The sequence below is a fragment of the Labrus bergylta genome, chromosome 11 (genome assembly GCF_963930695.1).
Source record: "Labrus bergylta chromosome 11, fLabBer1.1, whole genome shotgun sequence".
NCBI lineage: Eukaryota > Metazoa > Chordata > Actinopteri > Labriformes > Labridae > Labrus > Labrus bergylta.
Genome location: NC_089205.1, coordinates 11,873,342 through 11,888,424, shown reverse-complemented (window position 1 = coordinate 11,888,424; position 15,083 = coordinate 11,873,342). Strand labels below are relative to the sequence as shown.

Below are 15,083 nucleotides of genomic sequence, written 5' to 3'. Positions count from 1 at the left end.
TTTTGTCTTCATGCCTGTCCTCAGTTTCAAAGTTATTCATTTTCAGCATGTTGTTGAAATCCAGATAGGAAAGAGTCAACAGCGCAGACACGCTGCCAAGATAAGAAAAATGCAGCTGTGTGCAAATGTACATTTATTCACAGACAGGTCTAAACGTAATGCATTCATACTCGACTGACTTCTTCCTCGCATGTCTGAAATTCTCTGAACTTGTAGAGGAGGGAAATGAACCATAGACAGGGCTTTTGAAATGTATATCTTCTGAAACAGTGAATCTGTTCACTCAAACACTACACACTTGTCTCTTCCTACGTGTAAGCCATCCCAGCCCGTGGATACAGTTCATGAATTTGGGCTTTTTAGTTCCGCATCCCCTCAAACAATTCCAAGCAACCTATCTACTAGGATAGAGGATAACCTGTTCAGATGAATAATTCAGGGAATATTGCTCAAAACCCTTACTGATATGAAGAAAAAAATAAATACATGAAACATTTGTAATTTAAAATTTGTAACAAGTGCACTTAACCTTTCCATGGCAAATTGATATTTTGCTTATAGCAAAGACCAGATTCTTAGCCTTTCAAAAATAAATGACCTAATAGGTAAAGTGCATCTGTAGCTGTAAGCACAGTTCACAGAGAGTTAAGGATAACTTTAGTGTGCTCTAAATTGTATTTGGAGAAGTTTACACGACCAACTCAGGCCACTCATATCAATCATTTTACCAATTTTAAAAAGTCATCTATCTATGTATGATGAATTAGGTTCTGTTAGAACTCAATTACAGAGTGATATGTTTTTTTTTGTGACACATGAAGCAATTACAACTCAGCCCTACGTTACATGGTAAATCGTGCTTTTGGCTTCTCACTACTCAAAGCGCTTTTACACCACACACTGAAGGCAGAGGCTGCTATGTAAAGTGACTATCTGAAGTAAGCTATCCCATTGATACACATTCACACTTAACCAATGAAGCAGTGGGAGCATTTGGGGGTTAAGTGTCTTGCCCAAGTACAGATTGGACATGTGGCTGCAGGAGCTGGGGATTGAACACCCGACCTTCTGGTTGAGAGACGACTGACTCCACCAACTGAGCCTCAGCCGCCACATTACAGTTCAAGAATGATACTGTCACTTTGTCTTACATTTAACTTCTGAGGATGCTTATTTTTTTCAGACAAGCAGCTTGAGCCTCTGTCTTTTAGCACACTATTGTTATATGAACTTTATGGTGTAATTTAGTGCAAATGTAAACCCTGGACTAACCTGGAGCCATTAGAAACCCACAAGAGACAGTCCTTTAACCAACTAGTTTGAGCCAAAATGAAACGTAACTTAATGACTAAAATATGTGGACAACAGTTGCTATTCAAGCCTTTAAATAAAACAAATGTTTTTGGCATTAACATTATAATTTCTCCCATATTCTTTCCCATCAGAGACAAGATCCTGTTGCTTGGGGTACCACCTTCGCAATGGCGTCCAAGAAAGTGCTGGAAATCCGTTACAACCTGCTGCCTTACCTCTACACACTGATGTTTGAGGCTCACACCAAGGGAAACACAGTAGTCAGACCACTCCTGCACGAGTAAAGACACACACGGAACACACACATGGCTTATCTTTTATCCTAACATCATGTTCCAAGCTTTATATATAATCATTTAATCAAATAATTTATCTATTACCAGACTATTTTTTTTTCCTTTTGATTTCCTGGAGGGATACACTGATTTTATACTACATTAATTCTCATTAGTATGCAGAAAATCTCATGTGGAGGCTTCTAGACTTAAAAAAACAAAACAAATAGGTATCGCTTTCATTTAATTGCATCAGCACATTTGCAGCATCTCTCTTTAAATACCCAACTCATTTCCAGCAAGTTGTCAAAATGTTACCATTAAAGCAGCCCTTTTTAGCAACAGCTGTTAGCGGTTTAATGTGAGAAAACATTTATTTGCTCATTTTGAATTATTTCACAAGCAATGGAAAATTAGAAATGTCTACCCTGGCATAGCTGCTGCATTACAAAGAAAAAAAAAAAGCCCTTGGGCAAGGCACTTGTCTCCCGAGACTGGAGGCCAACCACAGATTACTTTGGCTAAACTTGGCAGCTCCAAGGTATAAATATGTGCCACTGAATGCAAAAGAAGACATATTTATTCATTGAGAGTCTTATAAAGTCACAGATGGTATTTAAGTAGCTGGCAGGGTGAGTGTGGCTGCATCTTCAAACCACTGAATTCTCAATGACTACTTGAATTGTCGTCTATGCTGAGGACACAGGAGAGGGTGTCAGTGTCAGTAACACATTTTCAATTAGACTTAACGGTGTCTGTCCTGATGTGTTGTAGGTTTGTGAAGGATAAAACCACATGGGATATCTACAAGCAGTTCCTGTGGGGACCTGCCCTGCTTATCTCTCCTGCCCTCGACCAGGTAAACACACGCACACACACATTTCATTTTACCTCTTAACGCTATCATTCTAAACATGTCACAGATGCAACTGGCAGTAAGTTCAAGGATAGTTATGAATCCATTTCATCGTCCCTTTTTTTCTTCATGTCATTAATTTGACTTTTTCATTTTTGATGACTGACTTTGTAATCAACAGGGAGCCAGACATGTGGATGGCTATGTTCCTGATGCACGCTGGTATGACTACTACACGGTGAGTCCATGTCCATAACCATCAAAGAACACCTGGAAACAAAAGTGCCTCACAAATGCTCCTATGTTCTTAGTTATTTGTTTCAGCAACAAAATTCATGACATACGTTAACAGGTTGGATATAAAAAACAAATTAAGGGATTGTAAAATAACTTGTTTTGATATTGTTAAAATCTCTTAAAGAATAATAGTTAATAAAAAAAATCAATCTTTTTTTTTAATGCAGTATAACTTATCTTAAGTGAATATTATTGTTTTCTCTCAGGATAACTTGTTTCAGTCAGATATGTATCAAACAAAATGGCATTGTTCCTACACATTCAACCCAAAAGCAATAAGAGTCATACAGTTTCATATTATTGAAAGAGTAACATAATTAGACTTGCTGATAGAAACATATATCGTATAAAACATGGATGTATGTCAGTGACAGTAGTTTTAAAGCACAACAATGGCGGTGGCCATATTGGAAATAAAACAAAAATCCAACTGGTCATTTTTTTTTTACCAATCAAGTAAATATCTATTGAGACTTTTAAAGTTCTGTGTATCAGGCTGTATACATGGTTATTTTTACCATGAAAATTGGCATTCTAACATGGGGTTAAATAGGGAATCCATGGCCTTTGGAGCCAGCCTCAAGTGGACACTTGAGGAAATGCAGTTTTTTTACTTTCAAATTGACTTTATTTTTCAATGCCGGGGGGTGACTCTTGTTTCAAACATTCATAGACATTGTTTGTAGTCAATAAAAAGCTTCATTAAGTGCATTATTTTTGATGATTCAAAGCACTGAATTAGATTAGCTAAGATATGCTTTATGTTGGGGATTTATTCTAATAAAAATAATTGCAGGCAGGCTTTAGATGATAAAACCAAAACTACAACAAGGACTGAAATAAAAATATTAACAACATTTTTTAACAACGTTTTTGGCATCAGTAATAATGACCTAAAGCTCCACAACTGCAGAAGGTGTCCCGCTAACAAAAACAACCATCCAACTGCTTTATCTCTTTCTAGCTAAGGGACTCCCCATCTGTCTGACAGCATCATAAAGCCAAACAAAACACAAGACACAACAGTATAAATGTTGGCAAGGGAAGGTTGAGAGGAGTGGTTACCTCCATTTAACTTGTCTCTTCAGCACACAAAAAGGTGCAAGCTGTTCGAGGAAGGTCCAAGAGCAGAGCGGAAAATACTGGATTTAAAAAAAAGAAGTTTGCAAAGAACTCTTTGGGTGTGTAATAAATCACTGAAATGACTCAGACGCAGCCTTTATGTCACATTTTTTTACTGCGTGCTTTGTGATTTACCACCTTAGAATGCCAATATCTCACAAAGGAATTGTTGAATGAAAAGAGTCAAAGTCAAATGACCCAGTATTATTGCTATCCTGTCTTAATTATCTTTGCTTTCATCAGGGCAAATATGTGGGAGTGCGGGGTCAAGTGGTCAGGATGCCCACACCTTTGGATCATATTAACCTTCATATCAGAGGGGGATACATTATACCCTGCCAGAAAGGAATAAAAAATACACTTCACAGGTAAGTGTACACACATTTGACTGACAAATCCTAACAGCCACAGGACTTAATCCTGTGTTTTTAAGTTTGTGTTGTCTGCCTTTTGTGCCTCAAAGCTTCAGCAGAGGTAGGTTGCCATGTGTCACCAACTCCAATCCAAACGAACGTCACCTATGGTTGTAAGTGTGTGGGTGTTAAAGAAAGACAAAGTGAGAATGAGAGAGAAAGACAGTTAGAGGGTGATGAGTGTTCCTGTAGCAGTGAGATCAGGTGGATGCTCCCAGCAGGAATGTTAATGTATTTGTCCTCAGCAGCGGGTATAAATAGATGTTGTCCTTTAGCAATCTGCTATAACCCTCTTTACCCCTCCTGTTTCAGTCGGAGGAATCCTCTAGGACTGATCGTCGCCCTGAGCGACAGTGGAACTGCTCAAGGATCGCTCTTCTGGGACGATGGGGAAGGAATAGGTAAGTGTAGGGTCATATGAACATCCAAAACACACACACACACACACACACACACACACACACACACACACACACACACACACCAAAATGAAGGTTCTTCATGGAATGTTAAGAAAATTCATGTTTTAACATGTGTTCTTAGGCACTGATTATTACATGAAATTCACAATTTGTTGGAAGAGCTATAGTCTAGGAAATATCTGTTAGCTGGTATAGGTTTATTTCTCCATGAAAACCATTGATGGTAGATAGCATAGTTAGCCTTGCTAGCCTTGCAATGTTAAACTGTCTGGTCTGTTGGTGAACCACTTTCTAATCTCAGCAATCAAAACCAATATTTGAATGATGGCAATTATGTTTCCACATACAATTATTTAAGATAAACCCCAAGCTTTACATCGAGTGCATCGTTAGGTCTTTTTTAAAGGAAGAATGTGGGACATTTGATCCAGTAGATGTTTGCCATAAGCCTCCACCCTCCTCCAGTCACACACCTCCACAACCCTCCTCCCCTTGCTTTCATATGAAGTATTCAAGCGCAAGCGGTGGACAACATTGTCCTTGGCTCAAGCTGTAATTGCCCGTGGACCAAGTTGTTTTGTTAGCGGGCTAATGACAGCACACTTTAATTAGCATGTAGCTTTGCACTGCATGTAAATTTACACAGAATGATCTAAAAATGATTACGTGACATTCAAATAAGTGAGTATGTCATTCTTTTTTTCTGTAGCCCTAGACTCAAACAGCTTTTATACGCAAGGGGAGGAGCTAGTCGTCCCCTCCATGTAAACACGGCTCCGACAACAACACAGCCAGCGGGACTCACACTTCTTACTCATTGTCGACAGTCTTGACTTAGAGTCAGAGCAAATTCTTTCTTTAAAAATGTGTTCAGCATTTGGGTTTATGAAAATCCCTCCTAAAACCAATGTCACTTTCACTAATAACAGATGTGATTTGCTTATCGCAAATAATAGCATACAAAATTCATAAGAGCATGCTAGCGCGCTACACATACACCTCAATGCATCTTTGAGGTTTAGAAGAGAAAGGTGCCTGAAGATCTGTGACAGTACAGCCTAACAAAGCTGCTAGCTTAGCTGTAGATTTTTTTTGTTCATTTGAAAATCAAAAAAGAAGAACCTCCCTAAAAAATCTCAGAATGGAAAACAAAGAAGCTAAGACGCTAACAAACTTGAAACCAGTGGTTCTCAACTGGTGGGTCGGGACCCAAAAGTGGGTCACAGTCATTTTCAGCGGGTCACGATTCTGTGCCGGGAGGAAAATGCTGTCAAAAAGTCTATGAAACACTTTTTTAAACAAGTTTGTTTCATTGAGGTTCTTTGTTCTGTCACGCTTACGTCTGAGGTCCTAACTGCACAATTTTTATTAAAATAAATCTGATTGATTGAAAAATACAATAAATTTAGGTCGCAATTTAAAAGGAGTAGTTGGTGGGTACTGAGGCTCAATTGGTTGAGAACCACTGCTTTAAATAAACCACAGATCATGGAGTAGTTCTTTAATTTCCATGAACAACTTGATTTGAACCTAAACAGCATCTAAGAGTATAAAAGACACCCACACATATGTATGACGCCCCTGCAATAGTCCATTGATAAATTATTTTTAACTCTTTAAGGTCACACATTTTGCCAACTTTTGGTGCATATATTGGCATGCAGATGAAAATGATTAAACATAGAGTCTTAATTTTGTTATTTACAGAAGACACCATCATACTTGGTGTTTCTATCAACCATCCATCAGAATCTGCATTTATTTACCGTAGAGATATTTTAATTTAGGAAATTAAGATCCATATGAATTATTAGTATCCCAGTATGTCCTAAACGTATGTACATTCAGAGAAAGCACATAGTTATTTCCACTGAATATGAAATTCTTCATTGATTTTATCAGACAGACACAGAAAACTACATCAAAGCTCCTTCTCCACTGTCTCACTCGCTCGCCCTCCCTCTCCCTCCCTCTGCCTCTCTCACGCACTGAGATATGAACAGAATCGGCCTCTGAAGTGCCTCTGAGAGAGATGCAATCCTCTATGAAAGGCGTGTTTGTGTTGGGACAAAGAGAGGAAAGGAGAGATAGAGAGAGAACGAGGGATGACAGAGAAGGGGAGTGACAGAAAGTATTACAGTAATTCTCCGTGTCGCTGCCTGGAGATACGCTCTCCATCACTCCTCTTTTATCTGCTCGCTCGCTTCTCCCGTCTGCGTCTCCCTGCCTGTCTGCAGCCGAGCCTCGCTGTGTCTTTCTTGTTTGCTTTGCCTCTCCTGCTCACCTGCATTATCTGCTGTTCCTGCATGTTTGAGTTTCACTTCAGAGGGTTTCACTTTGCTGTCAGTCAGACTGTGCATTAGTCACTCATTCATCAGTTATCCTCTCATTCATTCAACTTCATTCGTTTTAACCAGTCCTGTGCCCAAACTCCCCTGATTTTATTATTCGCTCATTTACGAGACAGCTGATAAGGCAAGGTTATGCTGTGTGATCAGTCAAAGTATGGGGGGAGTCTAGCAGTTACTCATGAGACAGTTTTTGTTGTTTATTCATGCAAATATCCAGTGTTTCTTTCACTCAATAATGCAAGCTTCCTAACTCACTTCCGCTCACCCTGTATGTAATTTACTGTTATTTTCTCTCCTCAGGCACAATTGAGCATAAACACTACCTGCTGACCACCTTTACAGCAGCACATGTAAGTTCAAGGGCTAACTGCATGTCTTGTCTCATTCTGTCTTTCCCACCATTATTGTTATTAATGCAGTACAACTGGAGAATGAGGCCATTTCATTATCATGGATTGTACTTAGCAGGATTGAAAAGCTAACCGTTTCAAACTATTAGCACAACGATTATGTCTGACTGTGAGTTAGTTAGAAAAAATAAGAACTTCAACGGTTTCTCCTTCTGACAAAATTTTCAGTTTAAAAACTGCATTCATGATGTTGTTAGCAAAGTAATATTAGTTGGGGTTTTTTCCCAACAATAAAGGAACATCACTGTTACAAGTAGCTCTAGTTTCAGAAAGTTCTAACTACCATATACAAAGACTTTAAAGGTCACATACTATCCTCCTTTTCAACCAGTTTAAATAAGTCTCAGAGCTCCTCAAAACATGTCTTGGAAGTATTTTAGCACACCTTTAAACCCCTCTATTTCAGCCCTGCTCAGAACAGGCTGTTTCTGTGTCTGTAGCTTTAAATGCAAATGAGCTGTTTCCGACCACGCCCCTCTCTGGAGGTGCATGTGCCTTAGGCTTTCTTTCTCCATGCCCTATTGTTAATAGTGAGAAGGCAGACTCAGAGGGTAGAACAAACACCTAGCTGTGGGAGTGTCCTCCACCTGGGGGAGGGGTTACTGCCCTTTGTTATGTCATGAAGGGAAAATCTCCAAACGGCGAGTTTGAGAACACATTTTCTGAAAAGTGAAACAGGCAAAAGATGGAGAAGATGGACTTTTCTTATAATTGGGGGGTTTATAGACAAACTAGGGACAAATAGTAAGCCGTTTTCACATATGCACTTTGGATAATATCTAGATAATTACAGGAGAACCGCTCCGGAGATTCTCCCGACCTAGCCGTTTGCGTTCACATATAGCCTAAAGCCCCTCCGAGTAGCCTAATCTCCTGAGTTTTTCAGGAGATGTCCATATGTGTGTAAAGGGTTTTAGTGTTAGAAAAACATGATAATGTGAATTTTGCATAATATGTGACCTTTAACAGTTACACTTCTGCAGCTCTAAAGGCAACAAAAAAGGTGATGTGGAGAGGATTTTGAACATTATCGTCCTGTATTCTCCATTTCTTTTGATGTACAATTCAGCAGTCATGTGCATATCGTGATGACACAAGTATTTAAGCAGCTATGTAACAAAGCAGATACATTATGTTACATGTTGCCAAGTCCTTATGTAGAATTTTATACTGACAATCAAATTATCCAGTTGTAAAAGTAGAAATCCTTTTGTTTAATACCATCGCCAAGCAAAGATCCCTAATGAAGTCACAATGTCATAACCGCCAGGTGTGGCGCTTTTGTTGTGCACACACCTGTTTAGTGTTTCTCTCGTTCCAAAAGAACACTCTCGCATCGAGGTGACTGGAGTGGAGCAGCTGTGGTTGTGTTTATGCAGATCAGAGTGCATTTCTGGTGCTTGTTTTGGCACACAATTGCACTTAATTTGCTGTCTACACTGACAAGCTCTTGTCTCAAACACAAGCACAAAATAAGCGATTGTGTAGCTTTCATTCTGAGAGCACAAACACAGATTGCAAAATAACACACAAAACAACATTATCTTTGGTTTTAAAAGTAAATTAAAGTACAACTTTTATTAAGATGAATGCAAACACTTAAGGATGACTAAGAGACCCCTCTGTAGATTTAATGTCACCGTTAATAATTCCCTATTATTCAGTATTGAATGTGTTCTGAACAGCAGATATTAGGTTTGAATTTAGACAATTTGGACAACAAGTCACTCAATATGAAGGGCTGTATTGATATTAGATTCAAATTAAAATATATAAAACCCTATATAAAATGCTCCCTTATTCCGCTGCTGACATTGTTTAAATAAAAAAGGAACCCTTAATGTAATGTGCCTGAATCTTCTGGCTAATTTCCAAGTGAGTTTGTAGCACACCATAGTTTGATCACATTTTGAGTCGGACATGACAGGCACTCTAATCACTGGCACTAATGGGACTAAGCCCAGCCCTATATGCTTTTTAGGCGAGTAAAAGCCCACAATAAAACACAAAGTCACACATTATTGAGCATCCTTTCAAACAAACACACATACACATATGTACATGCACACATCCAAAGAACACACAAACCCACTAAATGCTAGCATGGCCAAACATCTGTGGCTGTCCTCTGCCTACCATCAGGCTCATTCCAAAGCAATTTCACACAGCTATAAAACAGGCACACTATCTGACAGCCAAAGGGGGAGAGAGTGAGAACGAGAGTCTAAGTGTGTCGCTGTGTGTGTGTGTGTCTTTGTGCACACACGTTTGAGTGGGTGTATGTTTGAACAGACAGATGTGAGAAGATGAGGATAAGTTGGGCAATGAGGCTAGTGCTGCCTGGCAGATTAGCAGATCGTATGCCATTTTGGATAGCTATCTGAATTGTGTGTGTGTGTGTGTGTGTGTGTGTGTGTGTGTGTGTGTGTGTGTGTGTGTGTGTGTGTGTGTGTGTGCGCGTGCATGTGTGTGTGTGTGTGTGTGTGTGTGTATGTCTATAAGAGTTGGACGTTTAGGGAAAGGCCAGTCCCACATAGTGTGAACATTTTTGTCTTCCTCAGTTTAACTTAAATAAATTGATGATCAAGGAACTCAAATGTGTACATGATTGTGTGAGCGTGTTATACACACACACACACACAATCAGTATGTGTGTTTCTCTGCAGATGACTGTCTTTTGATTTTACACAGTAAGAAATTGAGAAAATGAACCATAAATTGTTCTTTATTTCATACATCCCGCTCCATCTGTTTGCGTCACCCTCCCCTCTGCATTGCTTTTTCTCTCCCAGAACAAACTAAGCAATAAGATTGAAAACAGTGGCCTGGCTGTTGGTGACCAGCTGACCCTGGGCGTGGTGAAGGTGTGGGGAGCAGGCACTGCTAACATCACAAAGGTGGAACTCACAGATGGGGACGGAGCTGTGCATTTGCTGACCCCAACACAAAACCTCGACACTCAGGTGAGATGAGTTTTTGATGTCACCATTCAGTCATGCATAGTCCATTTGTGTCATGGATTTGAAGATATCTTCTTTTTATTTTGTCAATGTTTAATGACATGCCGTGTAGTAAACATTTGATCCATGATAGCATAAAATAGTCCTGTCCGTCTTATCTTACATTACAGTTTCTAACAGGGATAGAATCATGTTTTTAATGGTCTCTGCAGGAAATGGTCCATGAAAGCAAAAGTTCTTAACGTAAATGAAATGCCACACTCTGACTGATGGTGTTTAGTATACTGAAGGAATGTGCGTATTCATGTATTATATTTTACTTAAAATTAAACCAACTACATCATGCTTTATCTTCAAAGCAGCTGACACAAATACAAGAAAACTTTAGATTCATAGACATTAGTATCCACAACAACTTTTCTGTAATGTATTACATTTTTTTAAATTTTTTTGGGGGGGTCTTTTTGTGCCTTCATTGTATAGATAGGTACAGATAGACATATAATGTATTTATTATACAGATAGGACGGTGGATAGAGTCAGAAATCAGGGAGAGAGAGAGTGGGGAACAACATGCGGGAAAGGAGCCACAGGTTGGATTTGAAACCTGGGCAAGTGGACAACTTCCTCTGTACATGGGGCACACGCACTAACCCTTATGCTACCGGCATCCCACTCACCGATCATTTATACTATAAATTAATAGGCTAAGGCATGTCCTGGTAAAAAAAAACTGGACAGTCTTATCTGATGTGTATACATGCTGCATCCCATCATACACTACATTTTTGTTTTGGTAACATGAAAAACAGATTAATCAGTGTCTCACATGCATACGATCACTGTCATTGCATATAACAGTTCACTTCACACATTCATAACATAGCTCAGTGAGCCTCATTCATCGCTGCATGCACATATTTCATTAGCACAACACAGCATTCAGGTTGATGGAGCACTTCCCTGCCAGTCAAAAACTGTCACTTTGATATGAAGAAGAAAAAAAAGTACCATCAGGTTCACAACCGAACCCCTGCTGTGCCACACTCTAATAGCTGTAATCAACTCTGCATCCCCCTGACAGGGTTGTTTTGTAATAAAGACTCCACTCAGGACAGCGGTTTGAAAGCTGCTCGTGTAAAATGATCGTCACTTTCCTGTTGCTCGCTCTCAATCATCTCCTCCAATGGTTAAACGGGGGGGGGGTTGGGATTGTGTACACAAGGCTACACCATGTGGCCTTTTATAGCACTTGATCCATGATGATACATTAGTCTAAAATGCCTCCCAAGTTCCCAAGCACCAGGAAATGCCGTTTGCATTTATGTACAAATCTCCTCCCTAGTGTCCTCAAGAGAGTCAAGGTCAACCACATACATTTTGCTACAACAGAGAAGTCATTGCAATGCACAAGGACATTTCAGTCTTCAGTCGGGTGGATGCCAAGCAAAACAGGACTTCAGCTGAGGTCAGACAGCTGAAAGACATTTTTTGTGAGGTCACAGAGAGAGATAGCTTTAAAAATCTTAACAAGGTTAAAAGTAATCAGGAAGTATTCAAGTTTAGGTCACACCAGGATTGGGGTGGGTGGGGGGGGGGGGGGGGGGGGGGGGGGCTGGAGTGAGCTATCTTACAGTTTTGGACTTTCTATTTGTTTGATACGGTGGATGGGTGCTACACACGTTTGCTACAACAAGTGTAAACTAGAATAAAGGGCCAAGTTTAAGAAGATAGCATGTGTTCTCTTTTCTCATTTGGTCTGTGATAAAATATTCCTGTCTAGGTTGTGTACTGTACTCAGCGCACTTATCGGGAGCATGAAAATGATTGCGGCAGCAGCTCCATAAATAATCGTAGGTGGGGAAAAAAAAGCCCAGAAGCTTTTGATTTATACTGCTCTTGGAGAAGACAGACAGAGAGAAGCTAGCAGAGACGGTAAGAATTGCAGATGAAGAATGTCAGAATAAAGGGGGGTTGGGGGGTATTTTGAGAGTATCTGTGTTGGGCATTGGCCAGAGAATAATGAAAAGACAGAGAAAGACATGCAGTCCATCTTTAGAAAGGAGGGAAGGAAGGACACAGAAAACAGATGGAGAGAGGAAAAGAGAGGTGAAAGAGATAAACAGGGAGAATGAAAGATGGGCGGGAGGGAGGGAAGAAGGGCATAGAGAAGGAGAACGAGGGGATGACACAGTGCGGGCATGGTAATAAGTGGTGTTTCAGTGTGAGACAATCCATTCATCTCCTTAAGTATTGTCTGATAGGGTAACAACTTGAAAGGAGCAGTGAGCAGCTGGTGCTGTGTCATTTAAATACAGTGAGGTAGGAGAGCTATTTCTGTTCGAGTACAGCACAAGATGTTTTATTCTGAACCTATATAGGCCTCTTCATGCTGTCATGTACAATATCTCATCACATGGATAAGCGCAGACTTGTTTAACTTTACCAGGGACCCATACTGTTTATATGGCAGGAGAGAAATGGGATTAGTCCCTTTTAAATTGGATTCAAGGAACATAAAATAGCCGAGGGGAAGGTTCGGTACGTTTTCACGTCTCTCATATTTAGAAGACATGACTTTTGAAGGAAGTTACAAAACACAGGGCAATATCTGTACATCCTTACCATCCTTTAGGTTTATACAAGGGGAGAAGTTAGGTACAAGCATTGCAAGAATTATAACATGTGGACACTAGGAGGAATAGCTGAGCTCCAGGGTACGGCTCCTAACAAATAAACAAATAGCAGACCTGCATATGCAGAAAATAGGCTGTTATCCACACTCACACCCACATCCATTGATCATTTGGACTTGGCATTTTGCAATTACTTGCAACTATCGTGCCCTTCAAAGGAGAACCAACAGATACAGGGACTCTTTTTAAACATCCGCTATCAGGCTGTTGAATGCTGAACAACTTTAACTCTAATTGGTTATGGTCAGATCATTAAGCAACCTGTAAGGTTTTTTTTTTTATTGATGATTCAATTTACTGAATACATTTCTGCCATTGTATTTATGCATTATTTATTTAAAAAACGTAAAATCTGGTCTCTCAGTTTGTCATTGATCTGTGGTTACTGGCATGTGAATGTCATTTTCAGAATGCTGCTGTGACTGTGTTCGTTTCCTTTTAAAGCAAGAATGTGCGACTTTTTGATCCATTAGGTGTCACCCTTGAGCACCAGCATGAAACCAAAACAAACTGCTGCTTGGTGACAACTCCACCGCACTGAATCCTTTCAATCAGAGGTTGGAGGTGTGTCGCTGCTCTCCTACAGCGACACACCTTAAACCTCTTTCCCCTTGCGTTTGCACAAAGGTGGTATCAAATTGGAACCCTCGTAATTAAGCGCTAAGTGCAAGCAACGGACAAAATTGTCCTCGTCTCGAGCTGCATTTTCGTGTTAGCAGGCTTATGGTAGCGCTCTTAAGTTTGCTAGTAGCTTCACATTGCATGTAAATTTATGCGGAATGACCATGATCTAAAAAACGCTTACTGGACATTCAAATAAGCAGTGAGCACAGTATGTTATTCTTTTGTTCTCTTGTCCCTCACTTAAATGGCTTTGTGGTAAACACGATGTAAATCCACTCAGACTACAGCGGGACCCGCGTGTCTCACTCATGGTCACAGTCATGACTTAGAGAGATATTTACAGATGATATACTTCCTGTCTGCTATATTTATGTGTCAAATGTTGCACATTCTTCTTTTATTGCCTCGGTAGGCTATGAAACTAAATTGTCCTTCTGGGATTAATAAAGTCCGAATCTGAATCTTGTATTTGAGGCCCGTATAGACAGCTCAAATCAGTGTCAGTCTCCATGTATAAATGTTAAACCTATATGTGTGGAACTTTGTGGACTATGACGGAAACACTGTCGACATGTATTCTTCTTGTGTCCGTAGGAGCTGATTGTGGATGCTACTACAAAGTATGTCCGTGTGCATGAACCCTTTTCCATGGTGTGGAGCACCAGTGACTGATCAAATGAGTAGTTTTCCTGGTGAATAATTATCATACCTGTACATAGTAATCTGTTTAAAAAAAAATGATGATGTAAAAATAATGAACTGATTTATTTGTAACTTCAAAAGATGAGCCTATAGCTGCATGTTGTTGTTTCTTTTATTTTTGGTTGTATATCACAGCCTAATACAAGCAGTTTATCTTTACACATCACTTTGCAAATTAACCTGATGTAACATTTCATTCAGATGAGTACTCAATTATATTTTCTGTTTTGGATAACTAATTGGACTGTTTTATGTTTGTTGGAATAACAACAGTATAAAATTATGAATTATTAAAGAGCTTGATTTTTTTCTTAAATCTTTTTTTGGTCTCTTTATTTCAAATAACTTTATTCCCATTCACACACTGATGGCAGGGGCTGCTATGTAAAGTGACCTTCAGAATGATCTCATCTCATTCATACACATTCAAACACATTTATACTGTACACTGTCGAAGCAGCGGGAAGTAACTTGGGGTTAAGTGTCTTGCCCAATGACACATTGGACAAGTGGCTGCAAACGCTGGAGTTGGATCCCCTAACTTCGGGTTGCGAGACGACCAACTGAGCGCCACACTCACCAGCAAGGGCAGAGGAGAAGAGATTGCTACCAAGTTAAGCTTCATCTTGAACCAGGCTTTT

At 39.7% G+C, this 15,083-nt stretch overlaps 1 protein-coding gene across 1 annotated transcript in view; it reads left to right on the top strand.

The window, feature by feature from the left end:
* The window catches only part of si (sucrase-isomaltase), a 68,331-nt gene extending 53,573 nt beyond the window's left edge, over positions 1 to 14,758 (top strand). The window contains exons 41-48 of the mRNA XM_020643369.3: positions 1,446 to 1,594; positions 2,364 to 2,448; positions 2,627 to 2,683; positions 4,108 to 4,232; positions 4,590 to 4,678; positions 7,351 to 7,400; positions 10,253 to 10,423; positions 14,335 to 14,758. Of these exons, the coding sequence (XP_020499025.2) occupies positions 1,446 to 1,594; positions 2,364 to 2,448; positions 2,627 to 2,683; positions 4,108 to 4,232; positions 4,590 to 4,678; positions 7,351 to 7,400; positions 10,253 to 10,423; positions 14,335 to 14,412 (804 nt within the window). The 3' untranslated portion in view covers positions 14,413 to 14,758. The remainder of the gene's footprint in view (positions 1 to 1,445; positions 1,595 to 2,363; positions 2,449 to 2,626; positions 2,684 to 4,107; positions 4,233 to 4,589; positions 4,679 to 7,350; positions 7,401 to 10,252; positions 10,424 to 14,334) is intronic.
* The last annotated feature ends 325 nt before the right edge of the window (positions 14,759 to 15,083 follow it).